General features: G+C 38.2%; 1 protein-coding gene across 3 annotated transcripts; it reads left to right on the forward strand.

Annotated features, from left to right (window-relative positions):
* The first annotated feature begins 289 nt into the window (after positions 1 to 289).
* LOC135586528 (protein PSK SIMULATOR 1-like) lies at positions 290 to 13,422 on the forward strand. 3 transcript variants are annotated; one of them, XM_065136294.1, is made up of 14 exons: positions 290 to 754; positions 885 to 1,083; positions 1,160 to 1,778; positions 4,254 to 4,579; positions 4,776 to 4,868; positions 4,956 to 5,046; positions 7,190 to 7,283; positions 8,562 to 8,659; positions 8,924 to 8,993; positions 10,984 to 11,087; positions 12,045 to 12,161; positions 12,299 to 12,375; positions 12,469 to 12,513; positions 12,642 to 13,422. In XM_065136294.1, the coding sequence occupies exons 3-14, from the start codon at positions 1,458 to 1,460 to the stop codon at positions 13,150 to 13,152; spliced, it is 1,947 nt and encodes a 648-aa protein (XP_064992366.1). In that variant the 5' UTR covers positions 290 to 754; positions 885 to 1,083; positions 1,160 to 1,457; the 3' UTR covers positions 13,153 to 13,422. The 3 variants fall into 3 exon arrangements, with proteins under 3 accessions (XP_064992366.1, XP_064992372.1, XP_064992378.1); XM_065136300.1 differs by having other exon boundaries at positions 1,269 to 1,778; XM_065136306.1 differs by lacking the exon at positions 885 to 1,083 and having other exon boundaries at positions 1,269 to 1,778.
* The last annotated feature ends 2,888 nt before the right edge of the window (positions 13,423 to 16,310 follow it).

Raw genomic sequence — 16,310 nt, forward strand, 5'->3', positions numbered from 1 at the left:
TTTGGAGGCCAAAATCCTGTTTCTTGGGGATCCTCGTAAAAGCCATTACGTGACGCCTCAGCAACGCTGCATCCGAAAGGAGAAATGATGAACGAGTGGAATTGGCGGAGTCAACAAGTTGTTCTCTCTCTTTTCTCAGAAAAGAAATACTTTACTCCATATTAACCCATACATAACACGGCAAGATGATGTTCCCGAAATAACACGTTATTGGACCGAGAATTGTCTATCCTCACATAGTTGTTAATGAGAACAAATAATATAACTATAGATCTTGCATAGGACAAGTGTGGGTAAACATTGTAAGGAAGAGACTGATATATGAGATTCTAAGCTTTTGCAGGGTGAGTCAGCTCAATGCCGATGCTTATGGAAGCTATTGCATGATAAAAATGGAACCTTTTCCCAACCCTAATCAAATTTTATCTTCTGGAGTAATTGCGAAAGCCAAAGTCAGCAGCAGGACACAGTAGGCGAGCTTATCAAGGAGGGGAATTTGATGGTGTGAGGTCGGGGAGGAGTAAAGAAGACTCGGAGGGTTGACCAGCTCCGCGGCAGCGGATGGGTTTTGGCTCGTGTGTTTCCCGGTGGTCGGACTCCTCTCTCGGCTGTCGCAGCAAAGCATCACAGGGATGTATTTGTCCTGGGTCCTCCTGATGCCGTGGGAAGCATAAAGATTGGATCTTGATCGACCGGTCGATACATCGATCGATCAGTCACTGGGTCGCTCTCGCCGTTTTCTTGCAGACCAAAGGTGCGGCATTTTTTCTTCCCCCTGGTGTATGGGATTTTTTCTAATATTAAGTGCTTGGAGAAAAAAAATCCAAGCTTCTTGGCCTTCTTGATCGTTTTTATAAGACTTGAGGGTGTTTGGGTTTGACCAGCTCCACTTCAGTGTGGAATTTAGCTGTGTTTCCAGTGGTTTGTCTCTCTCCCTTTCTCTCTCTCTCGACTGCTGCTGCTGCGACGCATCGCAGAAACCTCTCCCCGGTCTTTTTGCCAGCTCCTGGTGCCGTGGAAGCGTAAAGATTGGATCTTGTCTCTCGCCATCTTTTTCTTGCCGCTTCGGATCGGTCCGCAAAGGTGCGGTCTCTTTTCTCCCTTGATATTTTGGATGGTTTTCTGCTGCTAGGTGCTTGAGAAATCCAATCTTTTTTAGGCGTTTCTCGATTCCGCACCGGTTTGGTTTCGGATCCGGCGATTGTTTCGGGCTGGGATTTAGCATCAGATTCTAAATCCAGAATTTTTTTTTTCCTTTATGTCGTTAGGAGCTGCAGTCGGTGTGTTCCATCTGCCAAAGCTGTGGCAGGTATTTAAATCGGATTTGCTTTTAATTCTCCACGAGATCGGTGTCGTTTGAAGATCGCATATTGTGGCAATATTTGTTGGAAAATTGACAAAAAAAATGTGTCTGGAAAAGGAAAGGAAGAATTGAGATTTGATAGGCGTTCAGAAAAATGGGTGGGCTTTGCTCAAAAAGGTCAGCTGTGGATAAATCGCCCAGCGATACTCTCGATCCTAGTGGATTCAGGGGTCAGCCAATACCGAGTCAATTCCATAGTAAAAGGCAGGAGGATTTGTCTAATTCTCTAGCAGAAGAAGCTATGGAGAAGCGGCTGCAAGAACATTCCTTTTCCTTCCGTGATTGCACAATAACACACACCGGAAACTTTTCAGACGCTGCTGATGCCACTGAACTGCAGTTTTTCAGGGATATCTCACAAAATTCTAGCTCAACGAAGTCTAAACCCTCCTCTGGAAAGTCTGGAACTACGAAGGCAAGTTCAACTCATGATAGTTTTCTTGTTTTTGATTGAATGATAAGGAGTACTGGTGTGTTTCTTCTGGATTATATGAGTTTGGTGAGATTGCAAATAATGCAAAATACTTCACATGGTGGTTGGGCCATGATCACTCAGTTGAGATGAATCAGTCCAAGAATGTCATGAATGTAGTTGAATTTTGCTGTCTCATCACTCAATTTTCTATTTGGTGCTCTAGAACAAGTATATTGTTTAACTTCATGCTGAAGTTGTTATTGTGATTGCAGAAAATCTTAAAATGGTAGTGCAACATGGTACCACTGATCAACATGAGCCATGAAAGCTCCAAAGTCTGTATGAAGTTTATCCTTGCCTCATCCATCTCCAAACAAAAGCTTCTTTTAGAACCCAAAACTATGATATAAGTATCTTTCCCTTGTTTCTTTATTTATAGGATGATCCCAGCAGGCTAATATTGCAGAGAACTTGAACTGAAGGTAGGGAAAAATCAGGTTTGTTTGCCACATGTCAAAGGGTTACAAGCAATGGTCAAGTATCCATGTTGATGCTGGACTCATATGTAGGCATTTTCATGCTGCCATTCACATCGCTGATGTGACATTGCATGGTTCACATGTATTGCATGCCCGATACTTTCTCAGCCAAAATACCAGCTTGTCTTATGTTGCTACATGTAGAATCATGAGGAAAATAAATAGTGTACTTATATAAATCGACTGCCATCTGGATGCACCACCAGAAGGATGCTAAGTTTTGGAACTCTTGGGAAAGACTAACTATTTAATGGAGTTTATAATTATGCATATTTTGACAAGATAAGAATTATTATTATTATTTGCAATTTGGTCACCTATGATGATATGCTGGAGCTATTCAGTCTTTGTTCTCAGTTTCATGATCATTATGTGCCCCATTAGTTAAAAACCTCATATGGGTTCCAATTTTATTTGTTTATAGGTAATAAGATGTGCCATCTCATGTACCTCATTAATTCATAAGTTACTTTGGGCATATATGCGATGGAATCTGAATTTTATATGTTCTTACGAGCAGACACAATAAATTATTTGAATATACAAGGTTAATGCTGGTTGTCAACAGCTTCACTGTCATCTTATATAAGACATTTGGTGTTTTTTGTTTTTTTGTCGGTAGTTTTGATATTTGTATACCCCTTATTTTTTTCCTCATCACTTGAGTGGAATATCCTTGACGAGAAGATTACAAGGGCCTTTAATCCGAATATATAACTAATCATTTTAAGCAATCTAGATTCCCACTTCCATGCCAGATTGACTGCCTCCATTCTAGTCATAGACTCAGTTCATGTTTAGATTATGACACATGCTATTAGCACATACCTTGTTTCTTTGCTATAAACTTCATTGCACCTCAAGGGTAAATGCTGATGCTATTAAAGCTGCATTGCATTGTGTGTCTCATAACAATGACAGCATAAACAATTTCATGAGAGACACACAATGCAATGTTTAGATTATGACACATGCTATTAGCACATACCTTGTTTCTTTGCTATAAACTTCATTGCACCTCAAGGGTAAATGCTGATGCTATTAAAGCTGCATTGCATTGTGTGTCTCATAACAATGACAGCATAAACAATTTCATGAGAGCCTATTATATGTTTTGTTATTTTAAAATCAACTTCACAACATGAAAGAGGTTCATTTCTTGAATGAGAGAAACTTGACTGTCTAAGAAAGAAATTCAAGAGTGGCATACTGACTTGCCAGTGTAAATGGTTAGAATGCTTTTTAAACTTGTCATATATGTTTAACCACTAAATTTTTTTCTTCATGGTCCCTAGTTATACTACATTGTTGCCATTTCACTTTTAGTTTATAATCGATATATACAGTTAGGACCTTCTCATTCATGGATTTTTAATGAACCACCTTTCATGTATCTGGTTATAGTTATATGCTTTCGAAACAAGTTTCATCAATTGTGCTAGCTTAGGCTAAAAATTCTGCAGTAGGAATATGATCTTTGTGTATAAAACTATGTGTTACTATAAACTTCACATCCTGGCTAGCATAACTGAATTTGTCACAGTTAAGCAATACATATTCTACTGATTTGATCGGTGAATTTTTAGTGAGTTGCAGAACACATGTTCCCTTCTAATGTTATATGGAAGTCTGTTTTAGGAGCAACGAAACAAAAATGATCTAGCTTCTTGCATAAGTAGACTGGACATATTGGTCTTTAATGATGGATATGTACTTTAAAAGGGTTTTTGCTGTCTGCATTTAACTGTATAATTTTTGCTGGTTCAATTGATCCTTTAATTCCTGTAGTAGATTAATAGAAAATGTTGTACTTTTTGCACTGTGCTCCATATGTACATTGTGCTTTATATATGTGTCATGTTTCTCTTGCAACTCATTAACTGTAGACTTCTAACATGTAAACTAGGCATATTAATTGCAAGGTATTGTATTTCAGGTCTCTGAAGTGGGCTTGGTTTTGAGCAAGGCAGGTAGTGTTGGGCTCGGCAAAGCAGTTGAGGTATTGGACACACTTGGTAGTAGCATGACAAATTTGCACCTTAGTAGCAGCTTTGTATCAGGAGTGGCAACCAAGGGAAACCAAATATCTATTTTATCATTTGAAGTTGCCAACACAATAGTTAAAGGCTCCAATCTTATGCAATCACTTTCAATGGAGAACATAAAGCATTTGAAAGAAGTTGTACTTCCATCAGAAGGTGTGCAATACTTAATATCCAAAGACATGGATGAGTTACTAAAGATTTCTGCTGCTGATAAAAGGTCCTTATTCTGGAACTGCATAATTCATTCATTCAATCAATTGCTAAGTGAGAAATCATATATTTTTTATGGTTTCTGATATTTTTATCTGTTTAACAAATAAACCATATACAGAATTATGATAGCATTGATTGATTGAATATCAATATTTCGTTTTATAAATAAAGTGTGTCCTTTTTTGATGTCATTTCGACAGGGAAGAGCTGAAGGTATTTTCTAAGGAAGTCATTCGCTTTGGAAATCGATGTAAAGATCCTCAATGGCACAACTTGGAGCGCTATTTCGACAAGTAAAATTCCAAACTTTATTTTATAGAATTACCTAGATGAATTCAGTTGTCCACATAATTCATAGATCTTATGTTCATTAATGTTAGACTAGCATCAGAACTTACACCTCAAAGTCAGCTGAAAGAAGTAGCAAAAATAGCGATGGAGCAACTGATGACATTGGCTCAGTATACAGCTGTGGGTGGAAGTATTCTTCTCTTCCTATTAGCATAATATGATAGTTATCATTTGTTATCATGTATGCAAATTAGCTCTGCCAACTATCATGCTCATGTCAGGTAATGGTTTATGCTTATTATGCTTTAGGTTTTTGGACATGCTTGAGATTATGTGCTTTTTTGTAGTAGAGGAATTGTGCACCGAAAGTAGATGGTTTGGGAACTCAAGGATTGTTAACAATTAAAACCATGAGCAAATTAGGTTTTCCACATATTTCTTTGTTTATAAAATGAGAAGTTATCAGCCATGCATCGTTCTCTCAAAAGGATATTTCTCTTGGACTTGGTGTTGTGGTATGTTGTGGTACCAAAATCTTAAAACCGTAGTCCATCAGAAACTATGCCATTGTGCTTCTGAAGAAATATGTTATATTTTTCAAGGTATGCCCCTACCAAGCATGCTATATTAGTCTGTTCAACTTTTGTCATGGAAATTTGCATGCCTGTGCTTGTGGCAATGCGATTGGCATGTATCAGTCAGCAGAGTATCTAGTTCTTGGGCATCAGTCATGCAAGACATTTTATGATATTGGTACACGAAACACGATGATTCTTGGTCCTTTCAACTTTTGTCATGGAAATTTGTGTGTGTACATGCTTCTGGCAATGCGATTGGCATGTATCAGTCAGCACAGTATCTAGTTCTTGGGCATCAGTCATCCAAGCCATTTTATGATATTGGTGCATGAAACATGATGATTCTTGGTCTTCCAAGAAATGTCATTGTGATTATATAATTTTCTTTGGTAGTTGAAGTCACAATTTTTCACTTACAAGAAAGAATGGATATGGCCTGATCTTGATCCTCTTCCATCATCCTGGGTTATAGCCAAAGCCTGAAGGCTTGAAGATTATTATTCTTGATCTTATAAAAGGCTCAACTATGGGTCAGCATGGGACAGTCTGTGCAGCACTTCAATTTATCAATCTGGTAGAATTTAGTGCAGAAGAGTCTAGTCCAATGTGGTAAGTGTTGGTATACAATCCCTTAGTCAAAGGAGAACTCCTACATGAACTGACCAACTCAATCATTATAAAAAATGAGGGTAGAAAAGAACTTCCCAATCCATTCCCTGTCAACTTCGATAAGGAGAGAGTGATTAGGCCTCCTAACCAACTTTAATAGTAATATGATAGGGTATTCTTTTATTTGCTGGTTTTCATCATTCTTTTTAGTATCTAATTTAATTAGTTAAAAGAGTCCTGTTTTAAGTCTAATTGTAACACTTTGATTAGTCCCACATCAGAAGTGGGCAAGATTAAAATTGGCTTATGAGGATCTGATGAGTGAACTACTATTATTTTTAGTTTAAGCATTTTGATCAGTAGTATAGGTTAAACGAAGTTGATAAGTCAGTTAGCCCATTACTCTCGGGTTGTGACACTAATCAACATCTTAAAGTCCTAAAGTGAGTATAGTGCAGGTTAAGCTAGTTATTTCAAAATTAGGTTTTATATTTTGAGAAGTCTAAATGTTTGGATAAGTTTTTCTTCCAAAACTCCTATAATAGATTTCTTTTTAAAGGAATTTTGAAGGGGTGATGAGACACTTTTCTACTCACAACTCATATATTACGAGATCATGTAAGCCCTTTTGGGATGGTTGAATGATGTTTCTCCTAGCCCCATATTAGCCTAGCTTCCTCTCTCCCTCTATGGTCTATTTGGAGGAACAGTTTGCATGAAAAAGGCTCTAACTAGGAGGAGAGACATCCTATCAGCAGACAAACAAGAGAATGTTCAATTTATGTCTAACAAAGCAGCTCTATAGCGTAACAGGAATTAGCATTGTATGGGATCCATACACAACCTATGAAATTCTACTTGTGTTTGCTTGGAAGTTGATTGAGGAATGCATTTGAGTTTTGAATTCTTTCAACACTCAATTTGACAAGTCAGTACTGTTGTTAAAGTTTTTTTAAGGGGTACTGGATCAGTGATCTCTCTTATTGTTATAACAGATGAGTCACAATGTGTATCTAAATGATTTCTAACTTGTACAATATATTCATTTTTAGGTGAACTTGATTATTATGTTTAGGTTTCTGCTTGATTCTTGAAAGTTGAAACTATTCTTGCTAATTTCATTTATGTTTGTATAGGAATTATACCATGAGTTGCATGCCTTGGATAGATTTGATCAAGATTATAGGAGAAAAAATCAAGAAGAGGGTGGCACAGGTGGAGTTCAAAGAGGTCTATTTCTCTTCTAAAGTGTCATATTCTCATTTATCTTTTTGTTGCTAGAATTTTCCTTTTTAGATGAACATTTGGACAAGCATAGCTATCTTTGGGAGTGTTAGGTAATTCTTTGAAATGCAAATTTGATTCTTTTTATTGCTTCCATTCACAATATCCATCTTCGCTGGGTAAGGACTTTGTTTATCTAATTTCTGATTATGGTATATGTTTAATGGTGCTAGATTACTTAGAGGTACTTGTATGCATCTGTTTATTCAAAAAGTATGATAGTCATATTAATATTTTGGATAACAGAGGGGGTAGTAGATCCTTTTATTTTGTCTAACAAATTAGTTCAGATATTCTATGTAAGCCCTTCTATATATCCATTAATCTAAGTTCATGATTTTTTTATTTAACATCACCAATCTTACAACCTGCACTGATTGAAGAAGACCAATAGTGAACTTCCATTCTGCTGGTACTTTGTTCTACTTCCATTCTGCTGACACGTTGTTCTACTTCTACCTAGCTGCTTCATCCTCTCGTCTAACATCAATTATTTCTCTGCTTACTCTCTTCTGGCAATCGAAGGTCAGTCGAGATACTATGGCAGCTCCTGATCTCTTATAATGTTACATCTAATTACTCAATTTTGCAGTCCAGAGAACCTTCACCAGATGTCTAACAATAACTTTTTTATATCTAATTGCCTCCATCAAATTTGGTGCTCTTCTCTGCAGAGTCAAAGCTCCAGCTGCACCAGTAGCTATTGTATGGTAAAAATATATGCCATGCAAAATTTATTATAATGTCAAAGCTCCATCTTCATCTGCACCAGCAACTACGTTAAATATATTCAGTATCAATATCACTTTAATTATTATAGGAAATTAACTGAGAGTTGCCATCATGCTGAGTAGCTGCACATAACACAGAAACTTGTTTACATGTCAATCTTCTTCCTTGCTGTCGGACATCGAGGTTTGCTTAGATGCATATTATCTGGGAGTGTGCCTTAAGGGACATTTGACTGATATCAACAATGACAACAGGAGAAACATCTATCTTTTTAGTTGGCAATATTATGCCTCATCAAGTACTGCAAAAATCTGGCTAATTTGAGATAACCTGATATTCTGTAAGAATCAGATGACTTGGTGTTTTTAACATTTATTTTATTCGTTGACTAATATTTGTGATGATAATGTTTGGAGATAAAACCAAAAATTTCACAGGAAATGCTATATTCATAACCACCATTTAAATGTCATTTTTTTAATGATTATGTAGGTGATACTCTCCAAATGTTAAGGCAAGAATTGAAGAGCCAAAGAAAGCATGTAAAATCATTAAAGAAAAGATCACTCTGGTCCAAGAATTTGGAGGAGGTAAGTTGGTACCATTGACATAATATTATCATGAATGATTGTCAGCGGGTAATGTTATTGCTTATTGGTGGTATATCATGTTTTTTTATAATGACACTATTCTCTGCCCATATAATATAAAGAACCAAAGTCTTTTTTGTTTTTGGGCATCCATCTGCATGTACAATGGTGATGCTATTAGGGAACAAAAATCTGATGTTTGTTGTAGATGTTAGAAGTTATGTTGCCCTTTTGGGGGAAAATTTTGACATTGTTCTATTGTAGGTGCTGGAGAAGCTTGTAGATATTGTCCATTTCTTACACTTCGTGATTCATGATTCCTTTGGAAGTGCTGGTACTTAAATTTAAAGTTGTCTCAGTTCCATTTTGTATTTCCCTTCACTAGCTTCGACATCATTAACTTGCTTATTTATTTATTCATAAATTCTCTTGTGAATTAATTGTGATCTTCAAAAACATAGTTTCTCATATCTTTTACACATCTGCAGTTTTGTGGTAGGCTTTACTATATTGGATTTACAGGTTGACTTACCCGTAATGTCCAATTTATCATTTTGGGTTCACTTAGATTTTGTTAACAGTGAATTGTAACTAACTGATATGTTTCAATTAACTTCTGGCATGACCCACTTGAAATGAGAACAAGAAATCAAACTTTGAATATTAGTAATCACTGGACCCTGCTTGGATCAGTATAATGCAGATACTGTGTCAGCACCTGGATGACCAGTGATATGGCCAGTAAGCTGACAAAAATTCAAAAAAAAAGTCCAGAATCAGGAAGAAAACAAGCTTTATTCTCCATGAGAAAATAAGGGTGTAAATAAAACCATATTAGTTCTTCTGCTACTGCAGCAGCAGGGTGGTCATGGTTGACAAGGAGGCTAGGTCTTTTTCTTTGGCCTTTGCATCTCAGATCCTAGCCACTCTTTAGGAGCTGGTTGGTGTGGTGGGGAGGGATCGCCAGGAATGAGAGGGGTCGATGGAATTTTGGGGCCCTGCTGAAAAATGAGAGCTTGTTTCAAATAGTTTTGTGGCTTTTGCCTGACTATGACCTAGTGTTGTTGATATGGGTGCTATGGCTGGCACCAACCAACATACACAGTTTTACTACCAATATTTAGGTGGTGGTATGAGCAAACAGCTTAGCATAGGCCTGCCATATTGGAATTTATTTGGCTGATAAATACTGGCTGGTAAATATGTACCAGCTGGTATTTTTATAATTGATAAGAAGTAATACTAATTCTTTACTATATATAAGTTGATGAGTTTGTATTTATTTAATAGAGCTAGTCTTGCCCTTGGTTATTATTTTAATATGGAGGGATTTGTTTCAGTTTTTAATGTGCTTTATCTTGGAGACTGAATTGCTATGAAATCTATATTAAGGAAGAAGTTTGCACCAAGGAAAAATCTTAACTTATTAGGTACAAGGCAATCATATCTGATGCAAAATTTGGAGGACTACCACAGAGCAATTAGAAGAAAATAAGGATGAAGACAGAGTAAACAAAGACTTGAATCCACAAGTAGGGAAGCAGGTTTGTTATGTTTATTTAAGGTGATAGCCCTGGCATTTTGCAATCACAAAACAAGTTGATTGCAAACCTACCCTAGGTTATCCATATGAACCTCCAATATTAACCTAAGTAGATTGCCAGTTGGACCTCAAAGTTTCCTTAACCATGATTGCTAGCTCTATGCATGCACACTTAATGTTGTATGTCAGTATGTCTAACCTTTCTTGTAGACTATAATGCCCAGAGCCTTACGCACTGAGTGGCATTTTGTCTTTTGACACTTCATGATGGATATTTATCTTGAACTTTTGAACTATTCTAATCTAAAAGTCTTGTGTGGATAAACTCTTGTTTTTCAAGGTGCACTAGACATCCTTATGATTCTCATATCCTGGTACCTGGATATTCAAGTTAAATGTATTTCTTCACCAATGAAAATATCTCTTGGAATATTAGTTATAATTATCAGCATAACTTTTAATGCTTTAGCAAATAAACAATTTTCTGTTAATTGTGCAAATATTTCAGGATGTTGCTTTAAGCATCATTCCATTTATCAATCCTTTTTTGGTCATTATGCTTGAAGTATCAAGATTGCTGGCCTTAGTTTCATAGCACAATTCTTTTCAATTTTCATTACTTGTTCAAGTAACATAGATAAAAAGGTTCTTTTGCACTAGCAACAAAAGGCTAAAAGGATTTACGACACCACTACTTCTAGTTCATGTGAGGTTGGTTGTTACTTGTACATGCTAATTGTTTGCTCTTGCTGAATATTTTTTTTTAATTATAAAACTTTAGATACTGATAAACCAACAGAAGAGACTATGAAGAATCAAGAAAGATTGGGACCTGCTGGCCTGGCACTACATTATGCAAATATCATCACTCAGATAGACACCCTTGTGAGTCATTGGCTTCATCTGGATTCCTAAGACATCCAATATTGCTTTTTCTGCTTTACACTTTTATTCGGTGCTTAACATTTTTTTATTACATGGAAAATGTATCATCCTTTAAGTTCTTTCTTGAAATATTTTTGAAGTTGCTTAGAATCACAGTTGCCTATCTAGACCAGTGTTTCTTAATCTTGATACAGTTATTTTGTCAAATTTTTTTTTCTTTGTATACTTCCAGTCCAGCCATCCATGTTGGCTGAACACCTAAACGGCACATATTGTCATGCCATGCCAACACTTGGCATGCAGTGTTATGCTGGCCCATTGGGAAGCAAAAAAATACAAAATGAGAAAGAACTGGTCAAGATGCATCAGCCCTTTGGTTCTCTCCTCTGATGCTCCATTCTCTCTTCCGTCACTGCCTTCATGGTCAGACGGGTCGTGCTCATGTTCTCTTGGGAAGTGAAGCAGTTGCAGGTTCTCAAAGCCTATACTCAACTTGTCTCAAGTAAAATTTGGAATGGACTATTTGGTTCAGCCTGGGAGAAACCTGGTTCAGTTCCTTTGGAACTTGACACTAAAGATACCACTATGCCCTGCTCAGTACCCCTAGTTTTTCATGTTGCAGGTGTCGGACTGAAGTGGTTCAACTCATGACTTTGGTAGTGTTGAGTTACCATGAAACATTCCTTGTTCACCTCCCAGTAGCTTTTGTAGACTATGTTCAAAAGATGAATTCCCCACTACAATTATGGTTAAACCATTTAAACTTGTGAATAGCCTATGATAACTATCTCTGTTGTGAACTAGTAATTGCTGACAAAGCACCATTTATGGTGCGCAAGATCTGCATCACAAAAATCATTGAGTGTTGAAATTATCTTGACAAAATGCATATGAATGTGATAAATGTTTACATGTGTTTTTAAACCTTGGTATCTGCTAACCATTAGTCATAAGTAGGTCTCTCGGTCAAGCTGTGTACCAACAAATACAAGGGAATCACTATACCAAGGACTGCCCCCAACAATAAAACATGCATTCCGTTCAAGGTTGCAATCATTTCAAATCAAGGAAGAGGTACTTGATTGTTAAAAATCTGTAGCTCACTCTGCTAAAGAATTCATTATTAATTTGGTGGTTAGGCAGTAATACAAAATTTAGTGAAGAAATTATATTTTTTGGTTGCATGCTTATGTTTTCTTTAACTTTTGCAGCTTACCATTCCTCAAATCAGAGCAGAGATGGAAATATCTTTGCGGTGGCTTGTGCCAATTGCCAACAACACAACCAAGTAATTTAGTTAACCATGCAATTAATCCTCCGACTTCTAAACTTTCCTAGTGATGTGTGCTTATATTTGCATTAATTGCTGCAACTTATACAGGGCTCATCATGGTTTTGGTTGGGTCGGCGAGTGGGCTAACACCGGGTAAGATTTCAAAGTGTGATTACTTCCATCTCTGGTTTCTTTTATCAGCTGATCAGTGCTGGCCTTGTGTTACACAGTATTTCTGGCTCGTCCATGTTGGAAAATTTAGATGATTGCATATCTTTCAGGTCCGAGGTAAACCGAAAGCCATCAGGTCAGATAGAGTTGACGCGGATGGAGACATTCCATCATGCGGACAAGGACAAGACCGAAGCCTACATTCTCGACTTATTGATGTGGCTTCACCATCTTGTCCGTCGCTCGAAGCCTGGGAGTGGAGGGATCAGGTCTCCGATCAAATCTCCAGTTTGTTCTCCGGCACAGCTCTTAACCACAACGTCGCCGGCCACAAAACCTAGTGTGCCATCTTCCACGCTCACCCAAGAAGACCAAGAAATGCTGCAGTGTGTGAACTTCAGGAAGCTAACTCCTGGAATCAGCAGGAGTCAGGAGTTTGACACGGCCAAGACGAAGTCAGGCAAGCACAGCAGGTTGAGCAAGAGCAACAGCCATTCACCAACCAGCTGCAGCAAGAAGGATTTCTTCGTGCCATGGTTGCTTCCTGTCATCGACTTCGACATCGACAAGATGAAAGCGCTCGATATGATCGATCGATTGGACGACATCAGAAAACCATGAAGTATCAGCAAAACATGATCCCACGATCAATGAGGCCGTCACAATCCACAGCGGCCAGATGTCATCGACACGGTGGCCATGCAATAGAAGACTCCTCGCACCAACGACGAAGATGGTGAGTACAGTTAGGTGGTACCATCAGAGTCAAAAATGTTTGAATTGGTGTGATATATTATATATTACATTTACAACGCTTCTAAATGTTTCTTAAGGACAATCTTGTCGGGAATTCACATAATAAACAATAATGATTAATAACTCCATTCACCACCGACAGAATCAATGAACAGTGGATGACTATATCTGAGCCATGATGTGGTGTTAATGATCCGATCTCCGACAAACCCACCCCTTATCTTGTGTTGTACTGTCTTCTATATAAAAAGCTTACCATGCTACCCAAATCAAACTACTCCACCAATGATCTCACAACATTGCAATCCGCTCGAGGAATTAAAATATATATACACACACACAGGAGCTAATTAGACTACAGACAACAACTACAGTACATCAATCATCATGTGTTCCCAGTGATCTTGATCTCATCTCATGTGTTGACGGTTCTTGTTAGGCCAACTTATTCCTTCTATATCATATTAAGTTCCTAGCTATAGAGAAAGGAAACAAAGGAAAAGGGCCGTGGTAGGGACAATAACTATTAATCACACAGTACATTGCATGCCTCACGAAGCATTATTTCTTTGGACCGGGTCGGTGACTAATGGGCCGGCGGTTCAATGGCCCGTACGAAGCGCCGGTTCGGATCGCGGACCGGGGGACGTGGACGGCCGACTCCGCCACGGCGCACGTCGCCTTGCACGAGGCGTGGAGACCGAAGAGACCGAGGCGGTCGGAGATGGACGACGACGCGGGGCCCCTTCGGGGCCGGTCCACGGACGAGGCTCTCCGAGAGAAGAGCTCCTCGATGGAGGGCCCCCGCGGGGCCTTGGCGCACTCCGCGAGCGCGGCCGCGAAGGGGTCGGGTGCGACGGCGGCGGTGGCGGGGGAGGCGATGGCGCGCTTCTTGCGGGAGCCGGCGGGGGTGGGTCGGAGAGGGGGAGGGAGGGGGAGGAGGGGGAGGAGGAGGAGGGGGGCCGACGAGCGGGCGGGGGTCTTGGGGATGCCCGGCCGGTGCTCCCAGGAGAACGGGACGGCGGAGGAGGAGGGGCGGAACGGGGAGGGCTGGCGGCTGGCAACCGTCACCAGCGTGCTTCGCCGTGGAAGCAGCCGACCGAAGGGCGGAGATCCGGCGTCCAGGTCCGTTGAGGCCAAGGGCGGTGACCACATCGCCGCTAACGCTGAGAAGGTGAAGAGAGAGGTAAGGGTGCGAGTACAGTTGCAGGGAAAATGGAGTGGGTATATAAAGACGCGGAAGAGGGAAACTCTGCACGAATCATGACGCAGGACCTTCACGTCGACATCACGTGGCAGCCGTCCATTGATTCTGAAATGAAGAATTGTTGGGCCCCACGTAAGTTAATAAGTGAGGAAACACTACGCACAGTGACTCGATTTCCACCCTATCGTACGGGTGGGGACGAACGTGCATGGAGGTGGGTCCACAGGGTCGGTGCGCTTAGTGACTTGTGTCTTAAATTGGGTCCTGCCTCACCGGTACATACATATTTAAAGCCAAATTGCATGTTTGATACCTATAAACTCAATGTTTTATTTATTTATTTATTTATCCTTGTAAATTTAAATTTTATTATATTTCCTCATGTGTGATTGTAGTCCATCTGAGATAACTACTGTAAGTTAATTATTAGTTGAAATTTACATTATATGATGCTAAAAGTGTTAAAGATGTTTTGGTAGTATAATAATACCTAAAGAAATTGACATGTTATGATGTTGGAAAGATAATGAATTTTAACTCATATTTTTATGGTTTCAAATGAAATTCAAAAATTCACTTTTCTACTTGTATAGATTTCAAATCTATAAAGGTCTAAATACTCTTGATTTAACTAAGACTATGATTTTGATGAAATATAATGGCAACAAAGAATCAGATAGCTGATCCTAAATAGTTCAAGTTATTATGATGTTATTATTGTAACCATCTCCAACCCAATTAAGAAATGCTTTATAAGCCAATTGAAAAGTCTATGGATAATATATCCGATTCACTATCATCCACACTCAAATATATCATTTTAATTATCTCGGTGTAAAGTGCATAAGTATCAAATTTCATCAATTTTGTCAAAAAAATATAGAATCACGCCATCCATTATTACTCTTTTTTAGCAACCAATTTAAAGTTTAATATCTATTGATACTATTTTTCTTTTTCCTCTTGAGTAAGTAATATAATATAATGTTGTTATTGTAGAAAGATAATGATGTAGGACAACGGATGGTTAATATGAAGAGAGAGACGGTTAGGTGGGTGACAAATAAAAATAATAAAGCAAAGAGAGAGAGAGAGAGAGAGAGAGAGAGAGAGAGAGAGAGAGAGAGAGAGAGAGAAGGTACTAAAAATCTGATTTATAGAAATATTAACTTAAATAATAAAAAATAAAACTAGAATTCAATCACATATCAAGAGATTGGTTTATAAAAATAATGCCTTTCTAAATGACTTTCGAGATTGGTCATTTATAAATCTTTGATAGGTTAACTAAGGATGATAGAAGAGAAAGAATATAGGGGATAATCTTGAACTCATTTAAACTCCTCTAATTCAAAATTATAGCAAATAAACATGCAAATTTACTCCATCAAAGTGTTTTGAGTCTTTTGGACAAGGATGATACTAGGGAGGCAACAAACATGCAAATTTACTCCATCAAAGTGTTTAGAGTCTTTTTGGAGAAGGATGATAGGAGGGAGGCACCACATTGAGCCACGGCTACTGGCTACTGTTGAGAGGGGGAGGATCCTTATCAAGCAATATGTCAAAAGGTCTTCCAAAAGTGGTGATAAAATAAATGACGAGCTTTATTTGAAAGAGACTCTTCCTTTGTTCTACACCTTGAGGAATACTAGTATGGGAAAAACAATAATTTATCATGATAAATGTGCATTTTTCTTTTTGTGTTATTTGCTTAAGCCTAAAGGAACTTGTTCAGGATATTACTTTTCTTTCAAGGTATATATATATATATATATACATATATATATATATATGTATATATATATATATATAT

Source organism: Musa acuminata, chromosome BXJ1-3 (genome assembly GCF_036884655.1).
Source record: "Musa acuminata AAA Group cultivar baxijiao chromosome BXJ1-3, Cavendish_Baxijiao_AAA, whole genome shotgun sequence".
Taxonomy (NCBI): Eukaryota; Viridiplantae; Streptophyta; class Magnoliopsida; order Zingiberales; family Musaceae; genus Musa; species Musa acuminata.